General features: G+C 34.4%; 5 protein-coding genes across 10 annotated transcripts; 1 reads left to right on the plus strand and 4 right to left on the minus strand.

Annotated features, from left to right (window-relative positions):
- Positions 1–3,036: 3,036 nt before the first annotated feature.
- LOC110813443 (kiwellin-like) lies at positions 3,037–3,916 on the minus strand. The gene has a single exon (XM_022040586.2). It carries the CDS (start codon positions 3,840–3,842, stop codon positions 3,204–3,206), a length of 639 nt encoding a protein of 212 aa, XP_021896278.2. The 5' UTR covers positions 3,843–3,916; the 3' UTR covers positions 3,037–3,203.
- A 2,257-nt stretch (positions 3,917–6,173) lies between these two features.
- Positions 6,174–8,021, minus strand: LOC110813442 (Protein kinase superfamily protein). The gene has a single exon (XM_022040585.2). The coding sequence runs from the start codon at positions 7,718–7,720 to the stop codon at positions 6,368–6,370; it is 1,353 nt and encodes a 450-aa protein (XP_021896277.2). The 5' UTR covers positions 7,721–8,021; the 3' UTR covers positions 6,174–6,367.
- A 505-nt stretch (positions 8,022–8,526) lies between these two features.
- Positions 8,527–13,579, minus strand: LOC110813441 (electron transporter, putative (Protein of unknown function, DUF547)). 3 transcript variants are annotated; one of them, XM_022040583.2, is made up of 10 exons: positions 12,992–13,578; positions 12,627–12,677; positions 11,790–11,906; positions 10,879–11,328; positions 10,367–10,806; positions 10,089–10,188; positions 9,879–9,938; positions 9,372–9,461; positions 9,171–9,290; positions 8,527–8,970 (listed from the first exon to the last, which is right to left on the minus strand). In XM_022040583.2, exons 1-10 carry the CDS (start codon positions 13,268–13,270, stop codon positions 8,659–8,661), a joined length of 2,019 nt encoding a protein of 672 aa, XP_021896275.2. In that variant the 5' UTR covers positions 13,271–13,578; the 3' UTR covers positions 8,527–8,658. The 3 variants fall into 3 exon arrangements, with proteins under 3 accessions (XP_021896275.2, XP_021896276.1, XP_088070632.1); XM_022040584.2 differs by having other exon boundaries at positions 13,027–13,151; XM_088214506.1 differs by lacking the exon at positions 12,627–12,677 and having other exon boundaries at positions 12,992–13,579.
- A 169-nt stretch (positions 13,580–13,748) lies between these two features.
- LOC110813377 (ATPase GET3B-like) lies at positions 13,749–18,492 on the plus strand. Of its 3 annotated transcripts, none has more exons than XM_088214509.1 (12): positions 13,749–14,520; positions 15,251–15,462; positions 15,541–15,603; positions 15,689–15,799; positions 16,306–16,380; positions 16,503–16,571; positions 16,647–16,712; positions 16,921–16,995; positions 17,067–17,168; positions 17,398–17,532; positions 17,788–17,954; positions 18,110–18,492. In XM_088214509.1, exons 1-11 carry the CDS (start codon positions 14,331–14,333, stop codon positions 17,923–17,925), a joined length of 1,236 nt encoding a protein of 411 aa, XP_088070635.1. In that variant the 5' UTR covers positions 13,749–14,330; the 3' UTR covers positions 17,926–17,954; positions 18,110–18,492. The 3 variants fall into 3 exon arrangements, with proteins under 3 accessions (XP_088070635.1, XP_088070634.1, XP_021896162.2); XM_088214508.1 differs by having other exon boundaries at positions 18,142–18,492; XM_022040470.2 differs by having other exon boundaries at positions 17,788–18,492.
- ABCG28 (ABC transporter family protein) lies at positions 17,165–27,188 on the minus strand. Of its 2 annotated transcripts, XR_015817414.1 has the most exons (15): positions 26,670–27,188; positions 26,381–26,457; positions 25,086–25,364; positions 24,402–24,465; positions 24,164–24,310; positions 23,918–23,952; positions 23,563–23,636; positions 22,342–23,252; positions 21,601–21,897; positions 20,553–21,041; positions 20,137–20,285; positions 19,650–19,939; positions 19,423–19,556; positions 18,619–19,033; positions 17,165–17,513 (listed from the first exon to the last, which is right to left on the minus strand). XR_015817414.1 is itself a non-coding variant. In XM_088214505.1 (14 exons), exons 1-14 carry the CDS (start codon positions 26,915–26,917, stop codon positions 18,877–18,879), a joined length of 3,351 nt encoding a protein of 1,116 aa, XP_088070631.1. In that variant the 5' UTR covers positions 26,918–27,188; the 3' UTR covers positions 18,470–18,876. The 2 variants fall into 2 exon arrangements, 1 of the variants encoding a protein (XP_088070631.1); XM_088214505.1 differs by lacking the exon at positions 17,165–17,513 and having other exon boundaries at positions 18,470–19,033.
- Between the last annotated feature and the right edge of the window lie 662 nt (positions 27,189–27,850).

Here is a 27,850-nt window from a genome sequence, read left to right on the forward strand (position 1 = left end):
TTTGGTGACTCAGAAAAATTTAAAGAAAGTTCTCCATCGAATATGATGGTGATTCAAGAAACAGACTTGATTAACCCATTAATCACAACTCTACCCTCCTTAATTTTTACAATATTCTTTTAAAAAAATCATGTAAATTTTAAATTTTAATATATAATAAATGAATTTATAAAGAAACTGTATTTAAAAAAAATTATAAAAAATAAATATGACGTCATCAATAATTATTACTACCTCCTTTTTGAACGTGGAGATTCGGTTTTGTATTTACAAAACTAGGTGCCTACACATATATATTTATAGTTATAATTTTCTCTCTCGCTCTTTTTTTCTTTTTAATTTAAACTTCTTCTTTTCTTTTAATTATTGTAATAATACTTAAATTTAGAAAATTTAACTTGAAAAAAAATATATATTACAATAATAATTTTTTTATTGGAATAAAAAATTGTCGGACACAAATCTTTACCGGTTACCGCGGTAAACGGGCAACTGGCGCTTACGTCACCACCCGAGTAGCCATGATCTTTGCTTGGTGCCAAAATCATATTACCGATTACCGATAAAAATAAAAGCACTAGTACGGTTCTTCTCCTCTTCTAAGGAAGACCCAGAGTAGACTCTACAGTACGCGAAGTCACCTCCGCCGTCAGATCAGGCGACCGGGATTAACATCCGACGGCGAAGACTTAAAGACCATGACAAAAAGGCGAGCTAATGAGTTATGATGTTATGGGCGTGCGTGTGGTCGGCTTCTATGATTTTTAACTGGCGGAGGGTGCAGTGCTACAGTAACTGGCGGGTGACAGTGAGCGATTTGGACAGACAGTGCAATGACGTAATAATAAATATATTATAATCGGTTTAATAATTAAATAGTTATTATTAATTTAGTTGGAAAATAACTTTGCGTGCACAGATAAGATAGAAGTTATTTCAGTTGATGGGATGGTATTTATTAAAAACCCTTTTTTTAGTTTTTTTTTTTAATGAATTTTTTTTTTTTAAATATTAAAATTTTGCGTTGATATGATGTGAATCTATTCGATGTGGGAATGTGTGTGATGAACTGTTTTCTATTCAATACAAATTTGGAACAATTTAAGCATGTGATTTGTAGAACAAAAAAAGTAACAAATATGTCAGAGACAGATTTATAGGGTGCATATATGTATGTATATATAAATATGTATGTGTGTATCTGTTTATTTTCCAAAAATCCAATAAGAATATTTCTTGGGAAGGAAACTAATCAATGAAAGTTTTAAAACGCAGAGTTTTGTGAAAGAAATGAGTTAAACACGTTCCATACATATTTTTATTTCCAATATTAAATTAATAAAAAAAATGAATGTTTATCAATTTAAATTACTCGTAAAAATAATTATTTTCACCTCACATAAAAATTAATATTTAATATATTGGGTTTTAATTAAATTTTTAAATTTAAATTCAATATTATTGATTATCATATATGTAATTTAAATTAACTGGCTGGAAATTACCTTGCGTGCAGCGTAAGTTATTTCAGATGATGTGAGTGGTATTTATTAAAAAAAATGGGGTAAAAATTTTTATGACGTCAGAGTGCTTTTTTTTTTTTTTAAATATTTATGTTGACATGATGTGAATTTATTCGATGTGGGAATGTGTGTAATGAAATGAACTGTTTTCTCTGCAATGCAATTTTTTGGAACAATTGAATATGTGGTTTGTATAAAAAAGTAACAAATTATGTGTCAGAGAGAATTTCTTTTCTCTTTTTTTTTTTTTTAAATTATACATGCTGGAATTAATTCAAAGATTAATATATATTTTTTTTTATGGGTAGATTGGGATTAAGTTAATTTAACCAGGTTTTCATTTTAAATAATATTGTATTAAGTTCAAAATTAATTTATACATAAATATATGTTTGTCGACATGGGTCATATACAACCCATGGCTTAAGTTCCTCAAAATAGTATTTATAAATTGAATATTGAAGTTTGATTCATCATTGAGAGAAAAAATAGGTATATAAATATATATATATATATTTTTAGAAAATGAATATATTTTTATTTAATAAATTTATAATTTTTTATTTACTTATTCATATGTATGTTTTTTTTTTATATAAATTATTTATTTTTATTTATATAATCAATTAATTAATAAAATATTTTGAATACATTATTATTATTTTTCTCTAATTTGTATATATATTCGTTTTGGTATTCTTACTCTTATCTTTTTTAAATTTTTATATTTTTTTTCTTACTCTCATTTTTTTATATCAAACCTGAATACATATTTTTTTTAATTCTTATTAAATATAGTGTTATGCTTAAATTAAGGTTCGTGATTTGATTTTAAATAGACAAATTCAAAAATTATTTATTATTAATTTTTTTTAATTTTAACTAAATTAAATGAAAAATGTTTTTGTCAATATACCAAAATTAATTATAATAATTCTCAACTTAATCAACAAAAATATATTATTTCGTTTAGATTTATTCATATTTTCGAATTTTAGTTTTATCCCAAATATAAATTATGTAATAATTATCAAGAAACTTATATGATAACAAATGAATACTAATATCATATATAAATTTCCCATAAAGGCAAAATAAATGACATATATATATATGTATGTATAGTATATGTGAGATATATATATATATATATATATAAATATATTTATCATGGGTAGCTCAAGGTTATCCTCATGTCAAATATGACACTTCATGTGGTATATGAAATGAAAGAATGAAATGAAAACATGGGCCCCCGGTTGATACGAAGGTTTTTGCTTTGATTACGTAACTAATTGACAATGGAAATCATAGTTGAGTAATTTTCGGCGCGTTTAAATAGATTTAATTCAATATTTATTCGTAATAATTACATAATTAGTAATAATATTTAATTATTAAAAAATTTAAATTTAATTAATTAAAATAATTATTTTGGTTATAATTTATTATTTTTTAAACACTTTAAAATAAATAAATTAATTTTAATTTAATTATTCTTTACGGGTATCAATTGCGGACCAAAGCGATTTTATTAATTACGTATATTGTTGTTCCTTTTTATTTGCAGGGAATATTCATTACATAATTAAGAGACTTGAAACTAGGACACAGGTGTGAACAAAACGACATCGTTTCCTACCAAGCCCATTATTCCAAGGCCGACAAAAGCCCAAAACCCTAAGCCATGGACCAAGTTACGGGCACAATACCATCGTCCACATTAAGGCCCAAAGTATTCCACACAGCATTAGACCCATCAACGATGTTGTTCCCGCACGGCGGCAGCCCTGCATGCTCCTTGTCGCACCCATTCATGGAGTCACACTCGTCCACCACCTTCGCCACCACGCTCTTCCCATTCCTCGCCCGGATCCGAATCCCCTTCCCGCACCGAGACCCGCCGTTATACCACCCCGTCGATAACGCCACGATCAGCTCCGAGTTCTTGTGAAACTGTCCATCGCACTCCGACGGGTCTCCGCCATCACCGCCGGGCTCAAAGTTGTTGTTCGTCAGCAAGGCTTCGTTCGCCATTTTCACCGGCGGCGAGCATTGGAACGTCGGGTGTGAACTCCCTTGGCAAAACATGTTGCCGTTCGGCTTACACTCACCGCCGCCGCCGCCGCCGCCGCCGCCGCTGCTGCAGATGTGAGTTCCGACGTCCGGATCGTCGTTGCATTTGCCGTTGATGCAGATGAGCTGGCCGAAGCAGTCGTTGAGAGTTCTACATGGGCCGTTGCAGGAAGAGAGGGAGTTTGCAAGAAATGGAAAGATGAACATAATGTTGAAGAGAAGGAAAGCAGAGATGTGCGCCATTGTTGATGCAAGTATCAAGCTTTAGAGTTTTGGTTGCAGAAGAAGATGGGTGGTTGTGGTCTCTATATACAGCGTGGGATAACGTATCTTAGAAGCTGGGAAGTTTAAAATGCAGTGGAGATTGTAGACTTTTCTTCCCTAAGAGTCAGTGGTCAATGGTTTGATGAAACTACAGAAACTTTCAGGCATCCAATTGCGTTCTCAGTCAGTCATGTATGGCTGGTATTTAATTAATAAGATTCATAAATTTATATAGTTAGTAATACATACGTATACATATACAGTTTGTATTATAAAATAGAGATCTGTATATAAACATTGAAATCATATTAATATCTATAAAGATGAGCTCAGCTAGCAAGAAGATTTTTGTTAATTGTAATAATATTAATAATTTTAATGCTAAACTATAAAAGAAGAGAATATTGTTAATTAAGTATATTAAAGCTGTTTACTTATTAATTTTTTAATTAAAAAAATTAAATTATTTATTAAATCATTGTAACTATTATAATTCACGAAACATATTCATAACAAAATATTTATTTTATCGTAATTTTAATAATCTAGTAAGATAAAACTTAATTCAATCACATTAAGTTCGTTAATATTATATATTGGATTTTTTATTTGCAAGTGAGTTCAAATGGGTCTCGGTGTACGTAACGGATTATCACTTTATTAAATCCATTTAAAAATGATTAATTATGGTTAAACCGTTATAAGTTTTAATGTATCTAATTTAAGTATGAGTTTATAATATGTATAAATATTATAATTATAATTTTTTATTTTCTGATAGGTAAAATAAGAAATGACAAAAGTTTACCATATAAAAAAATCACATAAATGTTATTTTTTTGTTATCTCATCGACAGAAAAAAAGAAATTAAAATATCACGTATCGATTTGAAAGATATATTACCAAATAAAGTATAAAACTATTAACAAACAAAGAAGTGAGATTTATACATGGATATATAGATGAAGTACTATATATTTTTTATATTCCACATTATTAGATATTATACATACTTATACTTTATATAATTGTTAGCAATTAAGTAGTATTTGCAAAATAAGAACGACATATAACACTGGGGCATATAGAAAATATCTATTATTTATTCTATATATTCACATATATATATATATATATAATAACACACACACACACACACACATACGTAATGTAACTTAATTTTCAGTTTCTCTTCTTCATTCATAAACCAACCATATCTATATATATATATATATATTTACCCATTTTTACCATTTTATACAGTAATGTAACTTAATTTTACTATTTACATTTTGATATTTTTTACCATATAATTGGGTCGGGTTCGAGGAATCAAGTATCGAATTGGGCATTGGGCCCTTATGCTAAGGAATTGAAAAATTGTTAGAAATCAAAAGGCCCAATAGAATGGACTCATGTAAATCAATAACTTAATAAAATAATAATAAATAAAATATAGTTGTCTCTGTGTGTGTATATATATTTATCCTTTTTGTACGAAATTCAATTTTAAACTCACTCATGACCAAATCGAAATGAAAGAACCGGCTAATTGACCGGAAAACACCAACGAAGCCCTGTGGTGCCGCCGCGAAAAATTTCACAAATCGCCTCCGATGAAGCCATTCCCGATTCCCGTTTCACGTAATTTTTTTACCGTTGTGATCACCGTTTTTTTATCTACAGGTTGATCGAAGTAAAATACCAAACCGCAATGTGAGCCGGAGAAGCCACTGCACCGGAAAGTCTCACCACTGGTGAGTCTTGATTTTTTATATTTTTTCGGCCCACCTCACAGGAATCGATGCAAAATCACATAGTGATTTTAATTATTTTTTCGGGGTCGTTACATAAAATTTATTTTTTAAAAAATTTAAAATTAATATAAATATATTTAAAAATATTTTAAATTATTAATTTTGGAAATAATTAAAATCAATTAAAATTTTAATTTTATTTGTCGTTAAAAAAATTCCAACAACTAACATACCTTCCTTTTCGTAAATATTAATGAAAAATATTAATCAATAAAATAATGATCTATCATTATCATAATTAACCAATGTGAACAAGGAAAGACAAAAATTAATTAATTGGACAGAGCTAACAGCCTTATTATATATATACGCATATATGGGATTGTGTAACATATGCAAATCTTATTTGATTCTCAAACATCAAATTTGTTTTGACAAACAGCGAATCATTTATTCGGATATTATAAAATATTATTTTAAATACAATTAATTGGTATTATCAACCCAAAATTAATTTTTTTAGATACGTCAATTTAAAGCAATCAAAAAATATTAAATAAATAAATAAACTCTAATTAAATTCACTTAATCTTTGTTTAATCTGCACTAATAAATAAATAATTACCTAAAAGAATTTAAAATGTACAATATCCATTTCACTCTCGTCACGATCAACAATTTATCACGAAAAAAATTAAAAAAAGAAAAAAAGAAACAGCCTCCTCCGAAAATTTTAAATTCAAAACTCATCTCGGCGCTAACGAGACCGAGATATCGGTCGAGATTTTCATACTATCGTGCCAAATTTTTGATTCCAAATAAATTTTCGATATTTTTCCTGCCACGCGTCCCATGTGGGGCCGTTTATCTGGGTCCACGTGTACGCAATCCAGCGCGAGTCGTGTCAACTTCTCAGCGACCTCCACGGGGAATGAATCACCTAGTCTCCGGTCCATCCATCTCCGCAGCCTCCACTCTCTGCTCTGCTCATCTCCACCGTCGATCACGGCTCTCGCGGTTTCAATCACCGAGGTTCTGATGAAATCCCCCCGCTCTTTATCAAACCGGTACTTGAGCGGCTCCTCACCGGATAAAAGCTCCAAAATCACCACACCGAAAGCGTACACGTCGGATTTCCGGGTCGGAACACCCGACGACCGGAACTCATCGGACATGTACCCTCTCACCCCCTCGAACCGCATGGATCCGCCGGTTCGGGTTATTTTTCTCGATTCTTCCTCCGTTATCTCCGAATCGGGCGGAGATTTTGGGTCGGAGTTATCGTCTCCGGCTTCTCCGCAGAGATACGCGGCGCCGAAGTGGCAGATCTTGGCGTTCAAAGAGGGTTCCGTGACGATGATGCTAGTGCTTTTGATGTGATTGTGGACGAGGCTGATGTTGAGGCCGGTGTTGTTGTGGATGTAGTCGAGACCGTGGGAAAGGTCTGTGGCGATCTGCATTCTCGAGACCCAAGTGGAGAGGACCGTGAAGCTAGGGTTCTTCTGGTTGCGGAGGATCTCGGCGAGCGACCCGCCGCGGGCGAATTCGTAGACGAGGTAGATGTGTTCGCCAGAGACGGACGCGCCGAGGAGACGGATGACAGTCGCGTGGTGGCTCCTGCAGATGACGGAGAGCCGTTCCTTGAGTTCATGCATGTCGTTTTTTCGCCGGAACTTCCGCTGGAAGACGATCGCTTCCTTCCCGCGCAGAGTGCAGCGCCAGCAGGGCGTGGAGGACGACGGCGAGTACCGCTTGGCGAGGAAATTGTTGGTGGCGGCTCGAATCTCGGAGATGTCGTAGATGTGGGGATTCTCCGGAAGTGAATCTCGGAAGCTGGAGAGGGAGGAATGACTGCTGCCAACTGAGGCAGGCGCGGTAGATGACACGTAGGTGCCGCCGCTGTTGGTGGAGCTGGATGTATAATTTCCGCTTGAGGTGGTAGCGCTGTTTGCTGGTCTGGGCGATCTTACTTGTCTTGGAGTAGACGGGTCCTGACTCGTCGGAGTTCGGGGGTTTCGAGAGGAGGGAGAGGACCGAGTAGGACGAGTTCGGACTGAATTAGGATCGGAGGCGTTGATCGCCATTTTAGTTTTGCACATATGGAGGTAAGGAATTCAATTCGATCAGCAGTTAAAGAAACAAAAAAAAAAAAAAAAAAGGGTTGAATTTCTACCTTCAAAATTAGTGGATTTTGGTGAAAAAATTGATTTTTCCTAGAAAGGTTCAAAACCCAGGGATGACTGATTACACGAGTGACGCAACATGGCATAGAAAGCGAAAGAAGAGAAAGAGGAAGACGGAAGACGGTGGTTTGCTAATGTGCGCTTAATGACTCAGCGCATTATAGCATCGTGCGCCCTTTTTAGTTATTATGTTCTTGGTTGGCTTGGGACTTTTCAAAAGGGCCTCTCATTTTTCTTCCACACTCCCATAATTATGAAAATTGAATTCTGGGATAGCTAAATATAGAATTAATGTAATATATTAATTTTAATTATTTAAAAATCAAATATTTATTTTTTAAGAAAGATAAAAATTGAGGGAGTTGGGTCTTATAATTAATTTTTAAGCAACTTAAAAAGGTTCTTAAAAAGAAATAAAATGAATAATTGGTTGTAAATTAGTCTATTGATATGAAGGGCAATTTATATATATTGAAAATAATTTTAGGTTGACATTAAATTTTTAAGTTTAGGTCTTGGAATTTTTTTGAAATCTTTTATCTTTAATGTAGATGATAGGCTTTTTTTTGACTAAATTGAAAATGAATTTAAGTGAAGTATATCTGACTTTTTTTTAAAAAAAAGTATATAATATGATATATTATATGGTATAAAATATAAAACATGATAGATCATAAACAAACTGAAATTAATAAGGAAATTGCAATGATATGATTGCAAAATTTATTAGAAAACAAACAATCTCATAATTTTCTCCATCCCCAAAACCATATAACTACATATTATGCACACACCCATAGAGTTACAGGGTAAGATTATCAGATATATATATGTATATATGTATATAAAGTCTTCTATATAGCCAACAGATACTGAAATTCAAAATCATAAGGTATCTTGTCTACAGTGATGGAGATTTTGGCATTATTATTCTGGGTTCTGAAACAATCCACCATTGATTTCCTCAACGAACCAGACGTGGGTAACTGGTGACAGACCCACTCCACCAATGTCTCAATATCAAATGCAAAATCCAGCAAGTGTTGAAGCAGAAGTTCAGGGAACAAAATCCTTTTTGTGTTGGTCACCACAATTGAAGCTTGCAGGTACTCCAGCTTTGATTTCTCTAGCTCACCTATTACACCATCAGCTGTATATACCCTTACCTGCATTTACGTAACTTACTTCCCGTTTGTATTTTCAATTTATATCATTTATAACTGGTGTTTGGATTGAGTTATTACTTTTTTTTTTTTTTGTGTGCTTTAAGTAGAAAAAATCTCGACCTTTTCATGATTATAACAATATTAAGTAAAGATTAAAAGATGATTTCAAGACGACGGGGAGAAGTTAGTTTTTTACGTACTGCTGGGGATGATCTTGTTCCATAACAAAGAGCAAAGGTGATATTAGGATCCATTGATTCCAGTCCATAAAGTTTCCGGACAATGGTTTCTTTGTCTTCCTTGTCACCCTTTTGATAAGCCTATGAAAAGAGAAACACAGTTCAATATGGTGTGTAAAATGATACAACTTCTATATCAACCATAGAATCGATCTTGTTTACCTCTTTGATGATAGGAGATGTTGGCTTCCTTAGAATATAGTGTTCTATTGCGTGTGCGCTTATAGTATTGCCTCCAACGTTAAGTGTTGCCTGAATATAGATACAAATGTCTTTCATTGGTCTTGAAAGCAAGAAGAAATAACTTCTCAAAGGTAAAAATGGAATTTTCTGAATGAAGAAGATACAAGAAGGTTTCTCCATAAAGTTTTGATTTTAACTAGATTCAGGGTATAAACATTAAGTAATTGATAGTAGCTAATTATCTCAAAAACTTAAATATATATAGAAGTAGCCGATCTATTTTTTGTATATTAGTACTCATTTTCGAGCACAAGCATGTTAGGCTGAAGTCGTCATCAAGCACAGATCTCCTAAACTCAAATACTAACTACTCTAATACGATGTTAAATAAGAGAGTTAAACTGGGTTTTAACAAAAGGAAATATTATCAGGAAATAATCAATCTACCGTCTATATATTAATAGTAAAAACAAATTTGTGGTGTACCTTGTTTATCAACTCAACCATATGTTCTGGTGTATTAGGCACTCCATATTGGAGAAAACCCTGAAATGGAAGAAAGAATGATACAACATGAGAATCAAAATAAAAGAAGAGGATACAGATGTTAATGTGTGAGATTATGCCCACAACAGGCTATATTTTTTCAATAAGCATAAAGAAAGTAATGGAAATACATATATTTTTTCATTATACATGCATGATACAAGCATTGTACATGTTGATCCAGAATGCCAATTTTTGCTGGTAAGTCAAGACACTCAAGTCCACAGAATGCAGATTGTTCATCAAAACCCTGTTTCAAAATGAGAAGGTGAAGATTGAGATTGGAAAATTTACCATATTATTCATATATATATATATATATATATATATAGGAGAGTATATCAAGAATCTTAAGTCTCTTTTCTTTGTTAGCTCATACTTCTAAATTTAAGCATAATTTTCTGCATGTGACAATCTGCTCCATTTACCTTAACTTTCTTATTAAAGGAACAGAACTGGAACCTGAAATGCATTTGGGGTCCATAGAACTTGAAGTGAAAATAACCAAATTTTTGTAAGGGCCAATATCCCTTGGTATAGATTCATCTACGTTGAAAATTCCATAGGGATCCTGTTGCCTTGATTCCTTATGGGACATAAGACTTGACTTTGTGATCAAGCCGGTATCACCCCTGAAGCTTCTCGAGTTTAAAGAGGATGGTGTAGATCTGGAAATGGATCCAGACTTGTCTAGTTCCATTGCTCTTGATGTTCTAAGTAACCTGACATATATGAAGTTCAAGCATTTCATTATGTTCTCAGCAAGCTTGTTGGGATGCCAATTCTGAATGTTCTCTTCTGATAGAATGACACTTGATAAAGATTTCGGGGGTAGGTCCAAGGAGGTCTCCTGAATACGTTCTCTCAACTGAAATAAAGCATTAGCTAAACTTAGAAGATGTGTATAAGATGATATTAAAGTGCATATTTGCCTACATACCTTAGGTGACGGATGTCGAGGATCACGCAAGGGTGAAGGTGATTTTACCATGCCACTTCTTCTTGGATTTTTCTCTTGTAATTTCAGTTCTTCATGGAAACGATTTTCTTTCTGATCAGCAATTAATCTTGAGCTTCGAAGTTTGTCATTTGCATTGAAATCATTAAGCTTGTAATCACCCTTTATAGCTTTATTTATGAAATGCAAAGTCTTAGTCTCAAATCCAACTTTCTCATTGCCTGTTCCCTTGCTTAAGGGGCTTGGCTGGCTTGCATATGGCGGTGGACGACCTTGGTGGTTGTTTAACATTGCAGGCTGCCACTGTCTTGATTTTGCTTCTTTAGTGAATTCTTGCTCTTGCTTCAAACCAAGTTGGAGCTGACTTATTTGATTTTCGAGTCGAGCTATTTCACTCTCAACCATAGCTAACTCTGCTAGCAGCTCCTTTGTCTGCATAGTTAAAAGTTAACAACCAGCTTGCTTTATCAATTTTTTATTCACATCTATAGATATATCTGCTGAATGTGGAATCATATACAAATGTGAAGTAATTGATGTAATCTCTCTCCAACATCTTTTTTGTATGGTGGAATAGAAAATCCAACAGGGATATCATAATTTGCTTGCCCTGAAAGGCTGAAAGAAATCAATATACCAACAACTTCTTGGAAAGCAATATTATGCAAATTAACAATGCATATTCTAGAAAGTATGCAGGTATCATCACTAGGCATAATAGTGCTTTTTTATTTTTTAAATAAAAAAGAGAACAAGTACTGTTTCAATATCAATATTTTGGGGGTTTTTTAATCAGATTTTACTGATTATAAGAACCCATTAACCTGATATTTGTTTTCATAACTTTAGAATGTAAAAATAGAAAAGGAAGAAAGGAAGGGAAGTTGGGTCACCTTGGGAGGAAGAAAATTTGGGATACTAATATCAGATCCACCAAGATGATGATGCACGCCTTCCAAAATCTTATGCATCTTTTCTTCTTGATTCAGCATTTTCTGAAGCATGGAAACCTAAAACATGAAAACTCTCCCACGTAACTACTAATGATATCGAACAATGCTGCATAGCATAATTCTTTTGTGGAACAATTTGTATAAAAATTACTCTTACTCTCATAGTAACTGAAAGATAAATTTACTCAAGTACTGTAAAAGATTCTTTACAGTACTGTTCTAGCCTTATGGGCTGCATAGAAAATGGGATTTGGTCCTACTTTATTGTTCCCTTTATGTCCAAGAACATGCAGCTTAGAGCTTGAAAGGTACTTGCCATTCATGAATAGGTGATGGAGCTTATCAAGAATTAGTACTTCCTTCTTAAAATGAAAGCTTGTGAACATTTTAAGCCATAAGATTTCTCATACACGCAATTATTAATTTTGGAAGAAAGTAGTTCACTGTAGATGCTTCAAAATCTTATATTACAATTCTTTAGATTCCAAAAAAATCACCCTGTTTATCAATTTAGTTATTTTTCCTTTTACTTATCTTTTAGTCTTGTTCTTGTTGGTCTAGTCGTACAAGATTTCCTATATCTTCATAAGAGAGACTTTGTTGTCAAGTCAGGCCTATATGTAATACCCATCACCTATATAATAAATGCCAGTGTAATGCAATTATTTAATGTTAATGATCTAAAAAAATTATATACCAGTTCTAATGTTCTCCTTGCGAGTTAGTAGATATACAGAGAATTGAAACATATATATATGTATGTATGCATCTCTATACCTCTCTTTCAAGTGCATCTCTCTTTTGTTGGCCATTAAGCTTCTTGCTCCTCTGGCATTACAAGATAAAGCAGTAAAAAGTAAATTGAATGACCATATAAAAGATTTAAATTAATCAACGAAATTTTGTCAATCTTATTTGCAATTTTTTCTTTAAAAAAACCAGTTATATACTGATCTTAATCTATTCAAATTCTAGGCTTTCATCATCTGCGCAAGTACACATCTATATTTATATACTCTGGTTTCACAAGCAATGATACTAAAATTAGGAAATCAGAATCACCCATAAGATAAATTAACATGAAATAGACACCCAAAAAAACCAGCAGAAAAATCAACAGTGAACCCAACAAGAATCCTTACAACGTCCAACGAAATACTGTGAGGAAAATTCCCACCCTCAGAAGACATTGAAGGAGACAGATCACCACCAGAGTCCTCCACTTCTTCCCAACCTAAACCCCACCTCAAGCCGCGGAAAAAAGGAGGTCCGATCTGGTTATGAATTTGATCAAACAGGTGGTGATGATAACGGAAAGACCCAAAAAGCTTGGATGCAAAGCAAGATGAAATGTAAGGAGGAGGAGGACTCCCAGTAATACTACTGCTGCAACTGGTTGTGGTTGATGATGGTGTTGACATCTGATTTTGAAAGAAGAAATGTGAAGAAAAAAGGAAAAGTTTTGTTGTTGGTGATGTGTGCCGGAGGAAGAAGATGAAAGGGAGCTTTCAGAGTGTGGCTTGGTTGGTTTGCTGTTTAGCTTTTAAGGCTAAACCGTGTGGTTTGTGAGGGGGACGTGATCATGCAAAGAGCCGGGAGTTGGTGTTGACGTAGCTTCTAAACCAGGCCTTTGTTGTGGGTTATCATATACACACACACACACACACACACACATATATAATATATATTTACGTAATTACCAACCGCTTTCACTGTATAACTGATAATTTCTTAACTTTTGAAGTTGTGGGCTAGAGTTTCTTATTTTTTATAAAGAATGGAGGGTTCAAATCTGTGTTTTGTGTTATGATTAGAATAAATATATAAATTTTATTAAAAAGTTATACTCAAGTTTATATATGTTAGTACTACATTAAATATAAAATAATCTTAAAAAAATTTGAGGAATTATTATTTACTTATATACAGTTAGATAAGACATGCATAAATATTTTTTAAAAATTAATAATTCTACGGAAAATTAACAAAAGAAAGAGAAAAATTTATCAACTTTCCATCTGCTCGTAAGATTTACGAATTTGTTCCCTGTAGTTTTCATCAAACCCGAGCTCTTTTCCATGGTGAAGGATCAAACTCATGCGCTGTAGTGGAAGCTTTCTCTTCTTGGCGGCGTTCTTGGCTGTTGTGAAGGATTTTTGTCAGTGTGTTTGCCTTGTTTTCTTCCAGGCTGGTGGTTTTCCATGGTGGGTATTGTTTCTTGTTTGAGATGGGAGAAGAGTAGACTTTAGATTCTCCTGGGAATATATCCTGGTGAAGCTGAAACCTCCATTGATGAGACTGGAGAGAAAAGGCAGGAGAAGAAGATACGTGGGTTTTCACGTGCCTTTCACGTGATTTAAGAATTCTAAAACCCTACCAAAACCCCCGTCTCCCTTTCTCAATTCTGAAGCCAGTTTTCGTCTTTCCCTTCTTCCATTGTCTTTTCCAGGATTTTCGAGGTAATCAAGCGGACATCGCATCATGATATCTCGCCGTTTTTTGTCATTTTCAATCGATTGCATTCGCGGTCTTTCTGCAACTAAGGATTTCAGCTCAATGGGTAGTCTCTTCAAGATTATCTCCAAGCCCCAGAATTACTACTCTCCGTGTAGAAGTTTGAGTTCTATATCGATCCTGATCCATAGAAAGCCCATGGAGACGCCATTTCACGGTATCTCTTTTTCTTCTTTTCATCATTTGTTTCTTTTATCTGTAAAAGTTCGAAAAATTGAACATTTTAACCTTCTCCTTAATTGTTTTTGAACATTGCTCTGCTCTTCCTATTCATTCCCACTTCACTTATTCTTGGTTCTTTTACTTTGTTATTGTTTTTAACTTTTTTCTTTGGAAGATTGAAATGTAAAAAGAAAAGGAATTGATCAATAACAAAAAGGGTATGCCAAAAGTATTTTGTTGATTTCTTTCTATTAAGAAAATACTGAGAGGTAGAGAAATATTGGTAAGAGAACAGTGATGGTTGGGAACCTAATTCCAAAAGTGAAGTTTGGTCCCCTTTTTGCAGAATGAAGGAAGAAGATTGAAACTGGTCAGATATAATTTAGAAGTATCTTTTTGCATACCCTTTTCCTCTCTCTCTAGGTATATGTATATGTATATGTATATGTATATTTGTTTGTCTAAATGCGCTGTAAATTAATCCTAAAGGGTGCTCAGGCCAGTGTAACAAATTTTCTCTCTTTCTCTAAAGTTGTTTAGGAGTTAGGACCGGATTTTAGATGTGAAGTCCCTTGATGAGACCTTGATGAATTGATTTTTGAGAACTGGAGATTATGTACTTTATTGGTTTCTGATGAATCTAGTATGTGAGATCAAGTAGAATCCAGGCATTCAGACTTTTAAAGGTCGTTTCAGTGATAGTTGGATGCATCTTCCTCTTGTAGTGAGATCGGTGGCAACTTCTTCTGAAGCTGCTGCGGGGTTTGATGAGATGGTTTCCGGCACCCACCGGAAGTATTTCATGATGGGTGGGAAGGGAGGTGTTGGAAAAACAAGCTGTGCTGCTTCTCTTGCTGTAAAATTTGCTAACCATGGTCACCCAACCATTGTAGTTTCAACTGACCCTGCTCATTCCTTAAGTGATTCTTTTGCCCAGGTATCACCTTCTGCTTCCAGGTTCATCTGATTGTTCGAAATACTTGGTATTGGTCCGAGAATAGTTTTTTATTTGCAGGATTTGGTAGGAGGAATGCCTGTCCCTGTTGGAGGAGTGGATTCCCCTTTATTTGCTATTGAGGTATTTGGACAAGGAACAGACTATCAATCTATTGTTTTATATGTGCCTATTTGATGCCAAATGTCTAACCTTTTCTCTGAGACAGATAAACCCTGAGAGAACTCGAGCGGAATTCCAAAATGCAAGTCAAAAGAATGGTGGCAGTGGCGTCAAAAATATTATGGAAAGCATGGGCCTTGGGATGCTTGCTGACCAGGTGAATTTTACCTTCATTTGTCTACAATTGCCTTGTAAATCATAACTTTTGGGCTTTCATGCAAGTTAATTCGTGTATTTGATATGATCGTGTTTAGATTATCATCCATCAAGAAATGATTAAGCTTCGACTAATTAGTAGATGTGGTTGGTTACTTCCCTTTTCAGCATAGCCACTTAATGGCTGGAATTTCCTATCTAATCTAATATATTTAATCCATTAATTTTCCATATAGTTCAGCCTTTTCCATTATTCAGTCAGTGAGTAAAATAAAGAAGTGAAGCCATTAATGTTTCTATAAGAAAAATGCAAGTGATGCTGATGCTGATAACTTCTTGTAAGGTTTTTAACTCGGCAACTCATGGTAATAGCAACACGAGTCCACTTTAGATCTGCTTTTCCTCTTACTATTAATCATTACTGGACTTTTGAGATGCTTTATGTATCTTCTAAATCATACTTGTTATATTTCACAACATCCTTTTAATCTTTTGAATTTTTCATAGATAGGGGAACTAAAACTTGGAGAATTGCTGGATACTCCCCCTCCTGGAATGGATGAAGCAATTGCAATTTCTAAGGCAAGTCTTGTCTCAATAATATTTTATGTAAAACAATTGACTTGTAAATAGTTTCTCATTTCCTATTTCATTTTTCTTGCTACTTTTCCTTGTTTTTCATGACCACTGCTGTTGTATTGCAGGTTATGCAATTAGTTGAATCACCAGAATATAGTATGTTCACTCGAGTTGTGTTCGATACCGCACCTACTGTTAGTGAACGCTCACATGTCTTGATATTTGCTTTACCATGTTGCTATCAATTTTATTTATAAGTTTGTTTGTAGGGGCATACTCTTCGACTTCTTTCACTGCCTGACTTCCTTGACCTGTCCATAGGCAAAATGATGAAGGTGTGAATCTAAAACCCAGATTTTGGCCTAACTCAACTTGTAAATGGAAATATTACTGAGCTGTATCTTAAACTGAAAGCAGTTACAGGCTTACAGCTTAAAAATGTAAAAGAGTCATTCTACTTTTCAAGTCTCGATCACGTGATTGATCTGTATGTACGTTGTGATTGATCTGTATATATTCTTGACATGGATTTATGTGGTCCAGCTCAAGAAAAAGATAGCATCAGCCACTTCAGCCCTCCAGTCAGTTTTTGGGAAAGGAAACTCACAGCAGGAAGAAGTAAGCACCAAACTTGTTTTCGAGGTGTTTTGTGGTGTTATTTTCTTACAGTTTTCTGTTTGAATCTGTAGTCTGACAACAAACTGGAGGAACTGAGGAAGAGGATGGGCAAAGTTCGGGACCTTTTCCATGATACAGATGCCATGGAGTTTATTATTGTAACAATCCCAACGGTAATAGCCTTCTCTATATCATCCAATATTGAACATACATAAAATGTAAGTTCATGATGCAACGTTGTATAGATATGGAATCTTTATATCTATATGTGATCTATCCATATCTATAATGAAGAAATTTCATGATGCAAGAATGTGGGTTTTTTAGAAGTACTTTGTGCCTCCTGCTAATCTGATAATCATCACCATCTCTCACTTTATGACTATCTGTTATATTGCTCAGGTCATGGCGGCAAGTGAATCATCAAGGTTGCTTTCAGCTTTGAGGAAGGAAAAAGTTCCTGTTCAGAGGCTTGTTGTGAATCAGGTCCTTCCTCCATCAGCATCTGACTGCAAGTTCTGTACAATGAGAAGGAAGGTATGCCTAGTTATTGCACGTAATTAACATATCACATGGTTTGACTATCATTTAACATCTGATAAGAAATTGCAATGAACATATATATTTATTGCACGTGAACTAGTTATTTTGAAAAATGATGGATTTAGTTATTGTTGTACTCATAACTCGAGCATGCATGTCATTGCCTGTTTCACCAAGTTGTATTTGTTCTCATTGCTGTCTAAGATTGTTAAGCAACTGGTAAATAATTGTATGCGTTGATGGTTGCAGGATCAAATGCGTACACTTGATATGGTCCGCAAAGATCCAAAACTTTCTAAATTGAGATTAATCGAGGCACCTTTAGTTGATGTAGAGATAAGGGGTGTTCCAGCACTTAAATTTATGGGTGATATGGTTTGGAGATGAACTATATGTTCATTGGCATCTAAATCAAGGTAAGCTATTTTATACCTTAAACAATCACATCCTTGGGGGATGCTTCCGTAATTCATTTCTTATGGAGTCTTGAGGAAATGAAACTCAATGAAGACGAGGAAACAAAGAATGACATGTGCTCCATGATTCCTCTGATGACCATTTTCATTTTCAGAATAAGGCTATACGACATTTTCATTCATGCAGGTGGATGCTAAGAATTTGCTCCACATTTTGAGAGACACCCAAGGGATGACACTGCCATTGTGTTCTAGTATACTTGGAGTAATACGTATATAAAATATCAAGGCTAGCGAAACAACTTATTTAGGCTAACAACAAGGCAGAATCAGAGATTAGAGTGCATGCATGGAAGATACAAGAAAACTTCGTATCTTCTCAGAATGTTGTTCTTCAATATTCTTATGGGGGAAAAAGAGCTTCCCCTCTTTGGAGGTTATCGATGCAAACTTCAAGATTCTTTATTAGCTTCGGGTTTTTTTTTCTTTTTCCTGATAGAAGATTCTTTCATAAATTTAATAATGCCTGTTTACAAAATTTACTGATTAAACGAGGGAAGAGGAGAATCCTTTTTATACATCATCTATCATCTGTCATTAACTAATGAATAGTGAATACAAAAATAGTACAGAGAAACCTTCACATAATCAGAAGGCGGCAAACCTTGAATTATTTAATTGGCCTCACTAATCCACTCCACTCGCTCGTCCACTCCAAACTGACAAAGACGGGGTTTGAATTGTATTTTCATGTTCCCCGATGCAGCTGCTCCTAGGAGGCCATCCTTTCGATTATAATCATCCACCGTCAATTGTCCGTCACTGCTCTTCAACAATCTCTATGGGTTTCTTTCGAAGCAGAAAACTTGCACATCGAAATTTCTGGTTATGGTGCAGAGAAAGCACGAGGGAGAGGTTGAATTTACTTCTTTTGGAAGGTTACCATACAAAAGAAAGCAACACCGCGGCTGAACATGCCAGTAATGACAAGGCAGATCAAGCATTGAACATAATTTTTGAGGTTGTACCCGTTTTTCATTAGCGAACCACATCTTGTTATCAACCAGACTCCCGAATATCTGAAGGTAATAATGACAAGACAGCATTAATGCTTAGCTTTAATCAAATTTCAACCACATGCAATATGATTGAGAATAAAATATAACCAATGTAAAATTTAAATAAAACATGTATCCTAAGTTCAAGTTAATCTCATGGCCAATTCAAATTAAATATTTTTGTAATTTCTCATTCAATAAGTAAAAAATATAATTTTACGTTATAGAATTTTGCATATATAAGTTAAGTTTGTTCTGCAAAAAACATGTAAGTTATGGTTAAAATTTACACATTAAATAATTAAAATATAGAAACTTATCGAAACAAAACAGTATTTCAGAATGTGGCATAAGAACAAAACAAGCATAAGTTCAGAGTACAAAAAAGTTGTATATGACAAAAGCCAAACCTCTGAGCATTTGAGACCACAAAAGCTTCTAGAGCCCACTTTGTGTAGCAAACTTCAGATATGGTCTCGATTATTTTGTTGTCGTTGCTATTGGTTGCAACCAGAGTTAAAACAACTGGAAGCAGTACCGACCACTGCATCATTTATACACAGGAGGGTTAGTTTGTGGCCGTATGACCATTATGAAGCTAATTGAAGTTTCTGCCTGGATAAATTAAAGAGCTTACGAGTTGAGCTGGACCAGGTTCAAAAAGGATGGCCAACACATAAGCTATACCAGTCACACAGTACACCAGGCATATCAAGACAGCGTAATTATCAATAACAGTTGACCTTGGATTGTTGAAGAAGTAAAACATTGAGAGATACACGAGTGGCTTGACAATTGTATTGAAATGGTCGACTGTGTCCTTAGAAAGAAAGTAAGCTAGACTGCTCATACCAGCTTCTCTCTCTCGCCAGTAGTGTAGCTTATCTAATGAAAACGATCTCAAAGCAGCGATCTTACATAGCAGAGCTGACGGTCAATGAGTTTCAAACATGTTAGTTTTAACAGGGGAAAAGAAGGGGAGGTTAGAAATAGAACATGGTATTGAATGGAAGATGAATTTGCTCAAGACACAACTAAAGTTTATGTCAATTCAACAGTAATTTGAATGACATGATTATACAGTTATTCACTACATATTCAGAAACCAGTTAATTTCAACTTACAAACTGCAATCACGGTGTAGGTATAACCAACTGCCCCAAATGTTTCGTCACTCACTTTGGCAAGCGTTCCTAGGCAAATGCCAGCAAGCAAGAGAATCAGATAATCTACAGCTTGTGTCCTAGCTTCTCGCAGTCGTTGCTTACCAACCCTGCAGAAGCCAGTTCAACAAAATTCAGGATTGCATCATTCAGAAGATAGAACTTGATGAGAATTGACTAAAATTTTAATATTTCTCCTTCACTCAAAGATTTAAAAATATAAATATATCACATGTAGTAAGTGTATATATAATTAAGAAACTCTTTTGAGTCTCTTACGTTTTTTTCAAAGATAAAAAACAAATACATTTGACACCAGAAGAAAAGTCAAACATCAATGTCTTGTTAACATATGAAAGATGATATCAGCATTTTACCTCCCAAGGAAGTATCTGTACTGCTGAAAGACACCAGGGGTTTCCCGTTGTGATAAGTCACCAGAACTAGTAAAATTATCTTGTAGATTGTCCTTCTTCACCTCAACATTATGCTTCATATCTTGCCAAAATTCTCCTGCAAAAGACTCTTCCTCTGATCCACCAGTAACACTTCCATGGGCTGAATTTTCGCTGGATGCAGCTGCCGACATTCCTTCGACACTTTTTAGCATATCCATTGGGACAGGATACCCATTGTGAAGCATCCATCTAACAGGAAGTTGTTTGTAGTTGACCCCTGAGCTGACACTTGGTTTTACTATGCCCTCCAAGATGTCAATGTAGTAATCTGGAGGATTAACACGCTCGGGCACATTAATACCAAGGCCAGAGAAGTACTCTTCAACTTTTTTTACCGATCCATGATATACTGTGAGACCACCTTTTGCTAGAAGTATCAAATCATCAAACATTCTGAACAATGTGTAACTGCAGCATAGGAAGAAGAAAAAACCGAAATATTTTCAGCCAAAACTGAATAGTGGAGAAAAATAGAACACAAGCAACCTCTCAATTAACTAGTTTATTTGAACTGCATAATTGAGATTAGGACTTCATGCAAGGGCTATATCTTCCGTTGCAAGTGAATTTTTCAGGACTAGTGCAACTGTTTTCATTTATGTTCTTTCCATCTCTAACCATTTTGAATATCATGAGGAGCCTGAAATTATCTAGGAAAGTAAAAAATATCTGCAAGTATAATGAGTTTAAACAGCTGAAAATAGGCTGTGCCTCAGTTACATTACATAGCACGGCTCTGTTACAAGTGATTATCAAAATGCGGAAATCCACAGTTTTAAGTTGTATTTGATTAGCTGAAAAAAAAATTAGCAACCTGTATAAATTATGAAAATAATTATTTCATTGGTGGAGAAGCAAATAAAGGAAGATGTCACAAACTGAATATTCAACAGAAAATGAAAGATTAAAAAAACCTTGATGATGTATCAGAACAGTCAAATTCTTGGAATTGCAAGAAGAATCTTACCTCGGTTGGTGAACAACCATGCAAATGTTAACTCCTTCTAGAGCTTCTCGTCGAAGCGCCCTAAGTAGTAACTGGGAAGATGAACTGTCCAAACCAGATGTGGGTTCATCTAATATCAGAAGTGAAGGTTCCATCACCATTTCCAATCCTACATTTACCCTTTTCCTCTGACCACCAGAGATTCCTCGCTTCTCCACTGTCCCGACGAGAGAATCTCGGACAGGCTGCAGACCTAGGGACTCAATGACTCTTTCAACAACCAAAACTTTCTCTGGTTTTGGCAGATCAGCTGCAAGCCTAAAGATAATCAGGACCAGTCAATAATAAGGAGCAGGAAAGACAAGCAAATAAAACAAGGGCTGGAGTTTTGCCAAGAGGAATGCAAACTAAGCTATCAATGCGTGCCTATAAGACTTCATGTATCTTGATTCAAAACAAAAGTAAAACTTTATGTATCTCTAGGGCCATGCAGGAAGATGCCAGAAAAAGACATATTTGATGGCCCTTCTCTCTATGTACCCTGATATTTATTATATAAAGGAAGATGTGCAATTAGGTTTAATATCCTTTGCGGTTGGATATACTATAAAACGGCTGTAGCAAAAGTATAAAAGAATCTCAAGTCAATAATGACAATATAAAGAAAAAAAAAAATCTGTCATTCATGTCGAAAAGATTACAATCAATAGCAAATAACATACCATGCAAGTCGAGTGATTTGCTCGAGCTAAATTAGCATACCTGCATCTTGCACTGAACCAGAGATTCTCCTCCACTGTCAAGTTTCCATGAACGATGTCATCTTGTGGCACAAAACCAATAATTTTCTTGTATGACTGTATTGACTCAACCTTTCCATTTATAAGAACCATGCCGCTCATCATGCAACCATGTGCCTTTCCGGTCAGAGCAGAAAGAAAAGTTGTTTTTCCAGCACCAGATGGACCCATAACAGCAGAAACTCGACCAGGCATTAGCTTCCCAGTCACACATCTCATAAGATGTTTGTTTTTCCCTCTCAAGGTGATTGTTAGATCTTTAAAAGCAACTTCAATCATAGGCCTCTTCCTTATTTCGATATCGTTAGCCATTGAGATTACCCCTGAGAAGGTTAAGTTCTTATTCTGCTCTTGCATAGCCTTTTCCTTCTCAATTTGACCGTATGCATACCTGAACATTTGGCTCTGAGTGTGCAATTGCTTACCCTTTGGTGCATTCTTCTTGATATTTCTGTCTCCAATATCCAGATTGAAGCCCTCATTACTTTCAGGGTCCTGCTCAATGTCATGTATCATCTTTGTTAGGTTGCTTTTTTCTTTCTTTTTTCCCTTTGATGGTTTATTGGATGTGTTTGAACTACCCGGTAAAGGTGGTAATGCAGCATCTGTTCCAGGTTTGGCTTGGCTTATACCTCTCATCAGATCTGATTTCATAGATTTTCTGCGAGAAAATGTACGTGACAATGATGTCTGCAGGTCAATTGCATGCTTCTTAGCAATGTCTTTTGCAGATTTCCATTTTTCACGTGCTTGTGCTGTTTCTCTTACACTTTGAACTGCTTTTTCCCTAGATTTTGCTTGTCTTCTCTCTCGTGTCGCAAGAACTTGGTCAGAACAGTTATATATGATGATGAGCAGGAAGCTTAATCCAGCCTACATTGACAAGCGAAGGGTCAGAACTGATGGTTGTGTCTGCAAGATTTTGTTAAATGCAAACTGAATCAGAAATTATATATATGACTTCCTACAAGAATAGATATACAGTTTGAGTCCATATTATTTTATAAAATCTTTTGAAAAATAAATGCCCCATATATTAAACAATGAAGTTGCAATACAGCGAGTTAATAATAGAACATGAATGAAGTTTGCAATTAGATTTTATAGGAAAACTGTTACGTTCAGATAGTTTCTAAAAGCTAAATTCTGTCATTAGTGGTTGAAGGGTAAACTGCTCACTCACAAAAACTAAGATGCCGTATGCAGTGATATTTTGGTTTGCTGATTGTGGATTACAAGTTGCCAACCGAAAACACCCTGCAAATTCATACTGAAAGGTTATTCTATCTGTAGACCTTAGAGCAAAGAAAATAAACAGTATCAGATAACTATGATAGATGATACAATGCATGACGGATGCCATTAATATGACGGAAAATGTCCCCGATAGTCATCCATGTGCATACAACAGCACCCCAATCCTGATCCATGGTCCTTTATTTTTCATCTTATTTTGTCTTATTTTTCCTGATATGTTCCCATTCTAGATATCATAAGAGTGTGACTAGTTCATGCTCGTGAATTATCAAGAACCTTACCCGTTTGTGATGTTGAACCTGTCCTGCAGTAATGTCTGAAGAAGAAGACAAATAGTCAATTAGTCAAGAAACTACAGCCACTACACAGACAATAGAAAGGGAACTAAAAAAAGGAAACAGAAGAGCTGAGCATGAAAGACTGCCCAAACTACAGAGGATAGCACAAGCATGCAACAATAGATAAAAAAAATTCTGAGCTGCAGTTCTATGAGTAAATGCTAGAGATTCTGGGATAACTTTCAATACCCCTTAGTGCAAGGAATTTTTTGGATAGTAGAGGGGCAGTATGATCCGGCTGAACAGAATACCTCACTACTACTCCCAATATCAGCCCAAACATCTGCTCCGCCACATGTATGGTTTGGCTTTCCAGGAGGTAGTTGGTATCGGTATCTGCAAAATACTTCTGCTAATAAATATTAATGTATGCTACAGCATAAAAGCTCAAGATAAAGTAAAACGTTTAAAACAATAATGAACTTACGGGTCACATAAACCAGTAGTCTTGTTGAGTTTTGCAAGTGGGCAATAGGCACCCAGTGGACAAGCTTCAGTTCAGAAGTTAAAAATGCCAACAGGAAGATGAAGTCAGTACTATCAAATTGTGGGATTGTACCTTTATCTCATTAGGAGAAAATATTACACATTGCAATAACTCCAATTTACGAAGACAATGTATTATCAAATCCTAGAAGCAGTTTCTTTTTTTCAGATGAAAAGCATTTAAAGCTTCTTTCCAACTAAGTATATTTATTTTTAAAGAGAAAAGAACAGGTGCTTTAAAAATCAATGGAACTCCTTATAAACAGTGGGCTGTTATTTGATTCATTCACATGTCCCTGGTGTTAGTTCTTTCAGAGAAGTCTATCTCCCCTTTATTATCTTCAGGGAAAAGGGAGATGGTGCACAGAAGGTGAATCTCTTTGTTTTTTAACCTAAACAGTGATTGAGATGTGAATTAAATGTTCCCATCTCTGAAAAATGACTGTTTCCTAACATTAATCTTCTAAATATTCCAAATATCTGATATTATCATCAAATAAAGAAAGATACTTCCTAATTCAAAAAACAGGGAATAAAAAGCATACAATAAGCATACTAAGAAGAAAGATATAAAATGCTAGTTCTCATTATACTGCTATCATCTGTTAAATCTGAGAGGACTTACTTATCATGCAAGTAATTCCACGAGGACAGAAAAAGCCCGCACAACAGGGTGCACAGCTCTCAGTTCTAATAGGGATATCCTTTGAATTTTTCAGATCAACCTTTTGATCTTCACCCGCACTGCATGCCCATCCTGGCTCACATCCAGAAACCCATGAGGTTAAATTGCAATTCTTGTTGGGTTTCAAATAATTATTGGTTCGCTTTGTTGCACTCTCAAAGAAACTACTGAAGTAGAATTTTACTTCTGCAGCTGTACATATACGCTGCATCATGTCACCTGTTGAACCACAAAGACATTATTAGAGATATCAAATATTGACTCATAATAAAATAAATTCAACTAGAAATTATCTATTAAACTACTTTAGACAACTGGTAAAACAAATGGGTAACCATTTTACAATTTGGTTTGCTGACATAATACAAGAATCACCGTAAACCACAAATATGAAACTTGTATGTCTGTAGAAGTTTTTTAAGAATCAAGTACACTTTTAATTCCTGTGGGTTAACTTTATTACAACTCAAATACCGTTTTCTTGTGATAATTCAGTACAGTGTGATTTATTGTTTTGTTTCTAAATCTAACATCATTAGATTAAGGACAATTGCAAGTGTTCAGGGTCTTCAGACTTTTCTTTCTCAAACATTTACAAAATTTAAAGCTAAACAAATTAAAGTCAGTGAAAAAACACAAAAAATATACATATATTACAAATTAAAATATTAACAATGTTTATGTAAAAAGAGGAAAAAAAAACCTTAAACACATAATAATTATCAAGTAAACACTACTGGTACTATGATTAGGACTAGTCCATTGCTCATATTTCTGATTAGGACCCTCTGGCTTCTTTAAATCTTCCGTTGGATATGGCTTTCTCAACTGTGCTAGTTTGTCTTCTTCTATGCTTAGGAAATTTAAGTACATAGGAAATTTATGTACTTAACTAGACATAATAATCGGCCACTGTTGAGTTTAAATAAAGAGGAAAAAAAACAGTACTCATTCCTTTGCAACATACAAATTTCTATGATCTTAATCCAAATCTGAAAAAGAAAATAATGAAATCAAAATTTTATGCACTTTTGCATATAGAGTTCCATTTGGGAAGATCGTAAGGATAGAATATTTATGGCATTTACAAAAGAATCTCACAGTAAACACCCCTGGTGACCCATGTTTTACCAACCTTAAAATAAGTGTGGCATCCAAGATAACTAGGAGGGATTGGATTAATGTTACGGATTTAGGTCTTGAATATAAGTAAAAATCAATTCAATAATATGTACCTTTGCTTTTTTTGGCACAGTTAGACAAAAATTGAGGTCTTTCTGAAAAATTAAATGCCCCATTCCAATCAGCTTCCCTGCAGTTCATATTTCATGTAATATCACAGTTTGAATCAAAATTATAAGTTCACTTCCTGTTGGAGAAACTAAATCAATATCAATAAACGGATGCTTTGCGGATAACCAAGAAGATGTCTATAAATTTCACAGGTAAAAATTAACATATGTATGTACACACGGACATCTGCATAGGATGTGATATATGATGGTACGAAGAACGACAACTTACACGTCTGTTACGCAAAAACCAAATTCCCTTTTAATATCATCTTGAAAAACAGAAGTGAGATTAGAGATGCGATCAAAAATTATCTGGTTAAAAAGCTGTGAAGCAGCTGGATTGCTGTCATCGGAAAAATCTGAATCGTCGCTAGATTGACAGACACCTTCACGGGAGGAGCTCAATGCAACAATAGCGATGATTATTGAAACAGAGAGAACTTGATGCATGTTAATGTCCTCTCTGCTCTGTTTCATCTCCGAAGTAACAATGTATAACAAAAACGACTTTAAAATTTATCAGCCGGCGGATGATTCAACTATTTGTTCTGGTTGTGGTTCATGATTGTGTTGACGGAGAAATGGAAGAGAAAATTAGGAGACGGAAATGCAGAGCCGTGTTAGGACAAGTTAGGGTTTGTTTGGCTTGAATAAGGTAAGTTTCTTTCGGAGTAAGAAACGGCGGGGAGGAAGATATGGCGATTTATGAGGGGAAGAAAGAGAGGCAGAGGGAGAGCAATTGATTGTTTTGTTTGGACACAACACAGAATTTTACCGCTAGATTTCATTTTATTTTATTTTATTTTTTCAATTAAACATAATTTTATGATTCTTGAAATTAAAATTTATAATATTTTAATTAAACTAATTTCTTAATTATTATTTTTATTTTTTTAATAAAACTATTACAATATTAAATTCATAATTATCTTACGTGTATTAACTACACCTGCACCTATTATAAGTCTTTGTTGACTGGTTGATGTGTTTGGATTTACTAAATAAATTCATAATATTATCTCTAAAACTGATTTTTAATTTTTCTTTTTCATTGTCTTTATATATATATATAGAGATGACCAATCCCCTTAAATACCAAATAAGACTTAGAGACTTTGAAATTGAAAATTATTTGTTTTGTTATAATAGTTATTTAATGATTTAATATGATTGATTATATTGTTCTACAATTTATATTGTTGAAAATATTATTTTGAATAATTTGGTAAAGGAGTAAAGTGGTTTGTCTTCGAATTTTAACATATCCAATATATAAATGTTCGAATGAATTTAAGTTTAATTTTATTTGATTTTTTAAAATATACATTGAAATTAAAAGATCAAATTTTATGATAGTATAAACAGTAATTATTAGTCAATTCATATAACGAATCTTACATATCTAATTAA

This window comes from Carica papaya, chromosome 2, assembly GCF_054855325.1.
Source record: "Carica papaya isolate Zhongbai chromosome 2, ASM5485532v1, whole genome shotgun sequence".
Classification (NCBI taxonomy): Eukaryota; Viridiplantae; Streptophyta; class Magnoliopsida; order Brassicales; family Caricaceae; genus Carica; species Carica papaya.

Excerpts from the sequence above, each read along its gene's own strand:
- LOC110813443 (XM_022040586.2), bottom strand. The coding sequence starts at position 3,842 with ATGGCGCACATCTCTGCTTTCCTTCTCTTCAACATTATGTTCATCTTT.
- LOC110813442 (XM_022040585.2), bottom strand. The coding sequence starts at position 7,720 with ATGTGCAAAACTAAAATGGCGATCAACGCCTCCGATCCTAATTCAGTC.
- LOC110813441 (XM_022040583.2), bottom strand. The coding sequence starts at position 13,270 with ATGTCAACACCATCATCAACCACAACCAGTTGCAGCAGTAGTATTACT. Across the intron at positions 9,939-10,088 it reads ACAATGCTTGTATCATGCAT|GGTTTTCTCCAATATGGAGT; the intron begins GTATAATGAAAA and ends CTTCCATTTCAG. Across the intron at positions 9,291-9,371 it reads CATCTCCTATCATCAAAGAG|GCTTATCAAAAGGGTGACAA; the intron begins GTAAACAAGATC and ends CTCTTTTCATAG.
- LOC110813377 (XM_022040470.2), top strand. The coding sequence starts at position 14,331 with ATGATATCTCGCCGTTTTTTGTCATTTTCAATCGATTGCATTCGCGGT. Across the intron at positions 15,800-16,305 it reads TTGGGATGCTTGCTGACCAG|ATAGGGGAACTAAAACTTGG; the intron begins GTGAATTTTACC and ends AATTTTTCATAG. Across the intron at positions 16,713-16,920 it reads CCATAGGCAAAATGATGAAG|CTCAAGAAAAAGATAGCATC; the intron begins GTGTGAATCTAA and ends TATGTGGTCCAG.
- ABCG28 (XM_088214505.1), bottom strand. The coding sequence starts at position 26,917 with ATGAAACAGAGCAGAGAGGACATTAACATGCATCAAGTTCTCTCTGTT. Across the intron at positions 25,365-26,380 it reads CTGTGCCAAAAAAAGCAAAG|GTGACATGATGCAGCGTATA; the intron begins GTACATATTATT and ends GTGGTTCAACAG. Across the intron at positions 23,253-23,562 it reads CATACGGCATCTTAGTTTTT|GCTGGATTAAGCTTCCTGCT; the intron begins GTGAGTGAGCAG and ends TTGTCAATGTAG.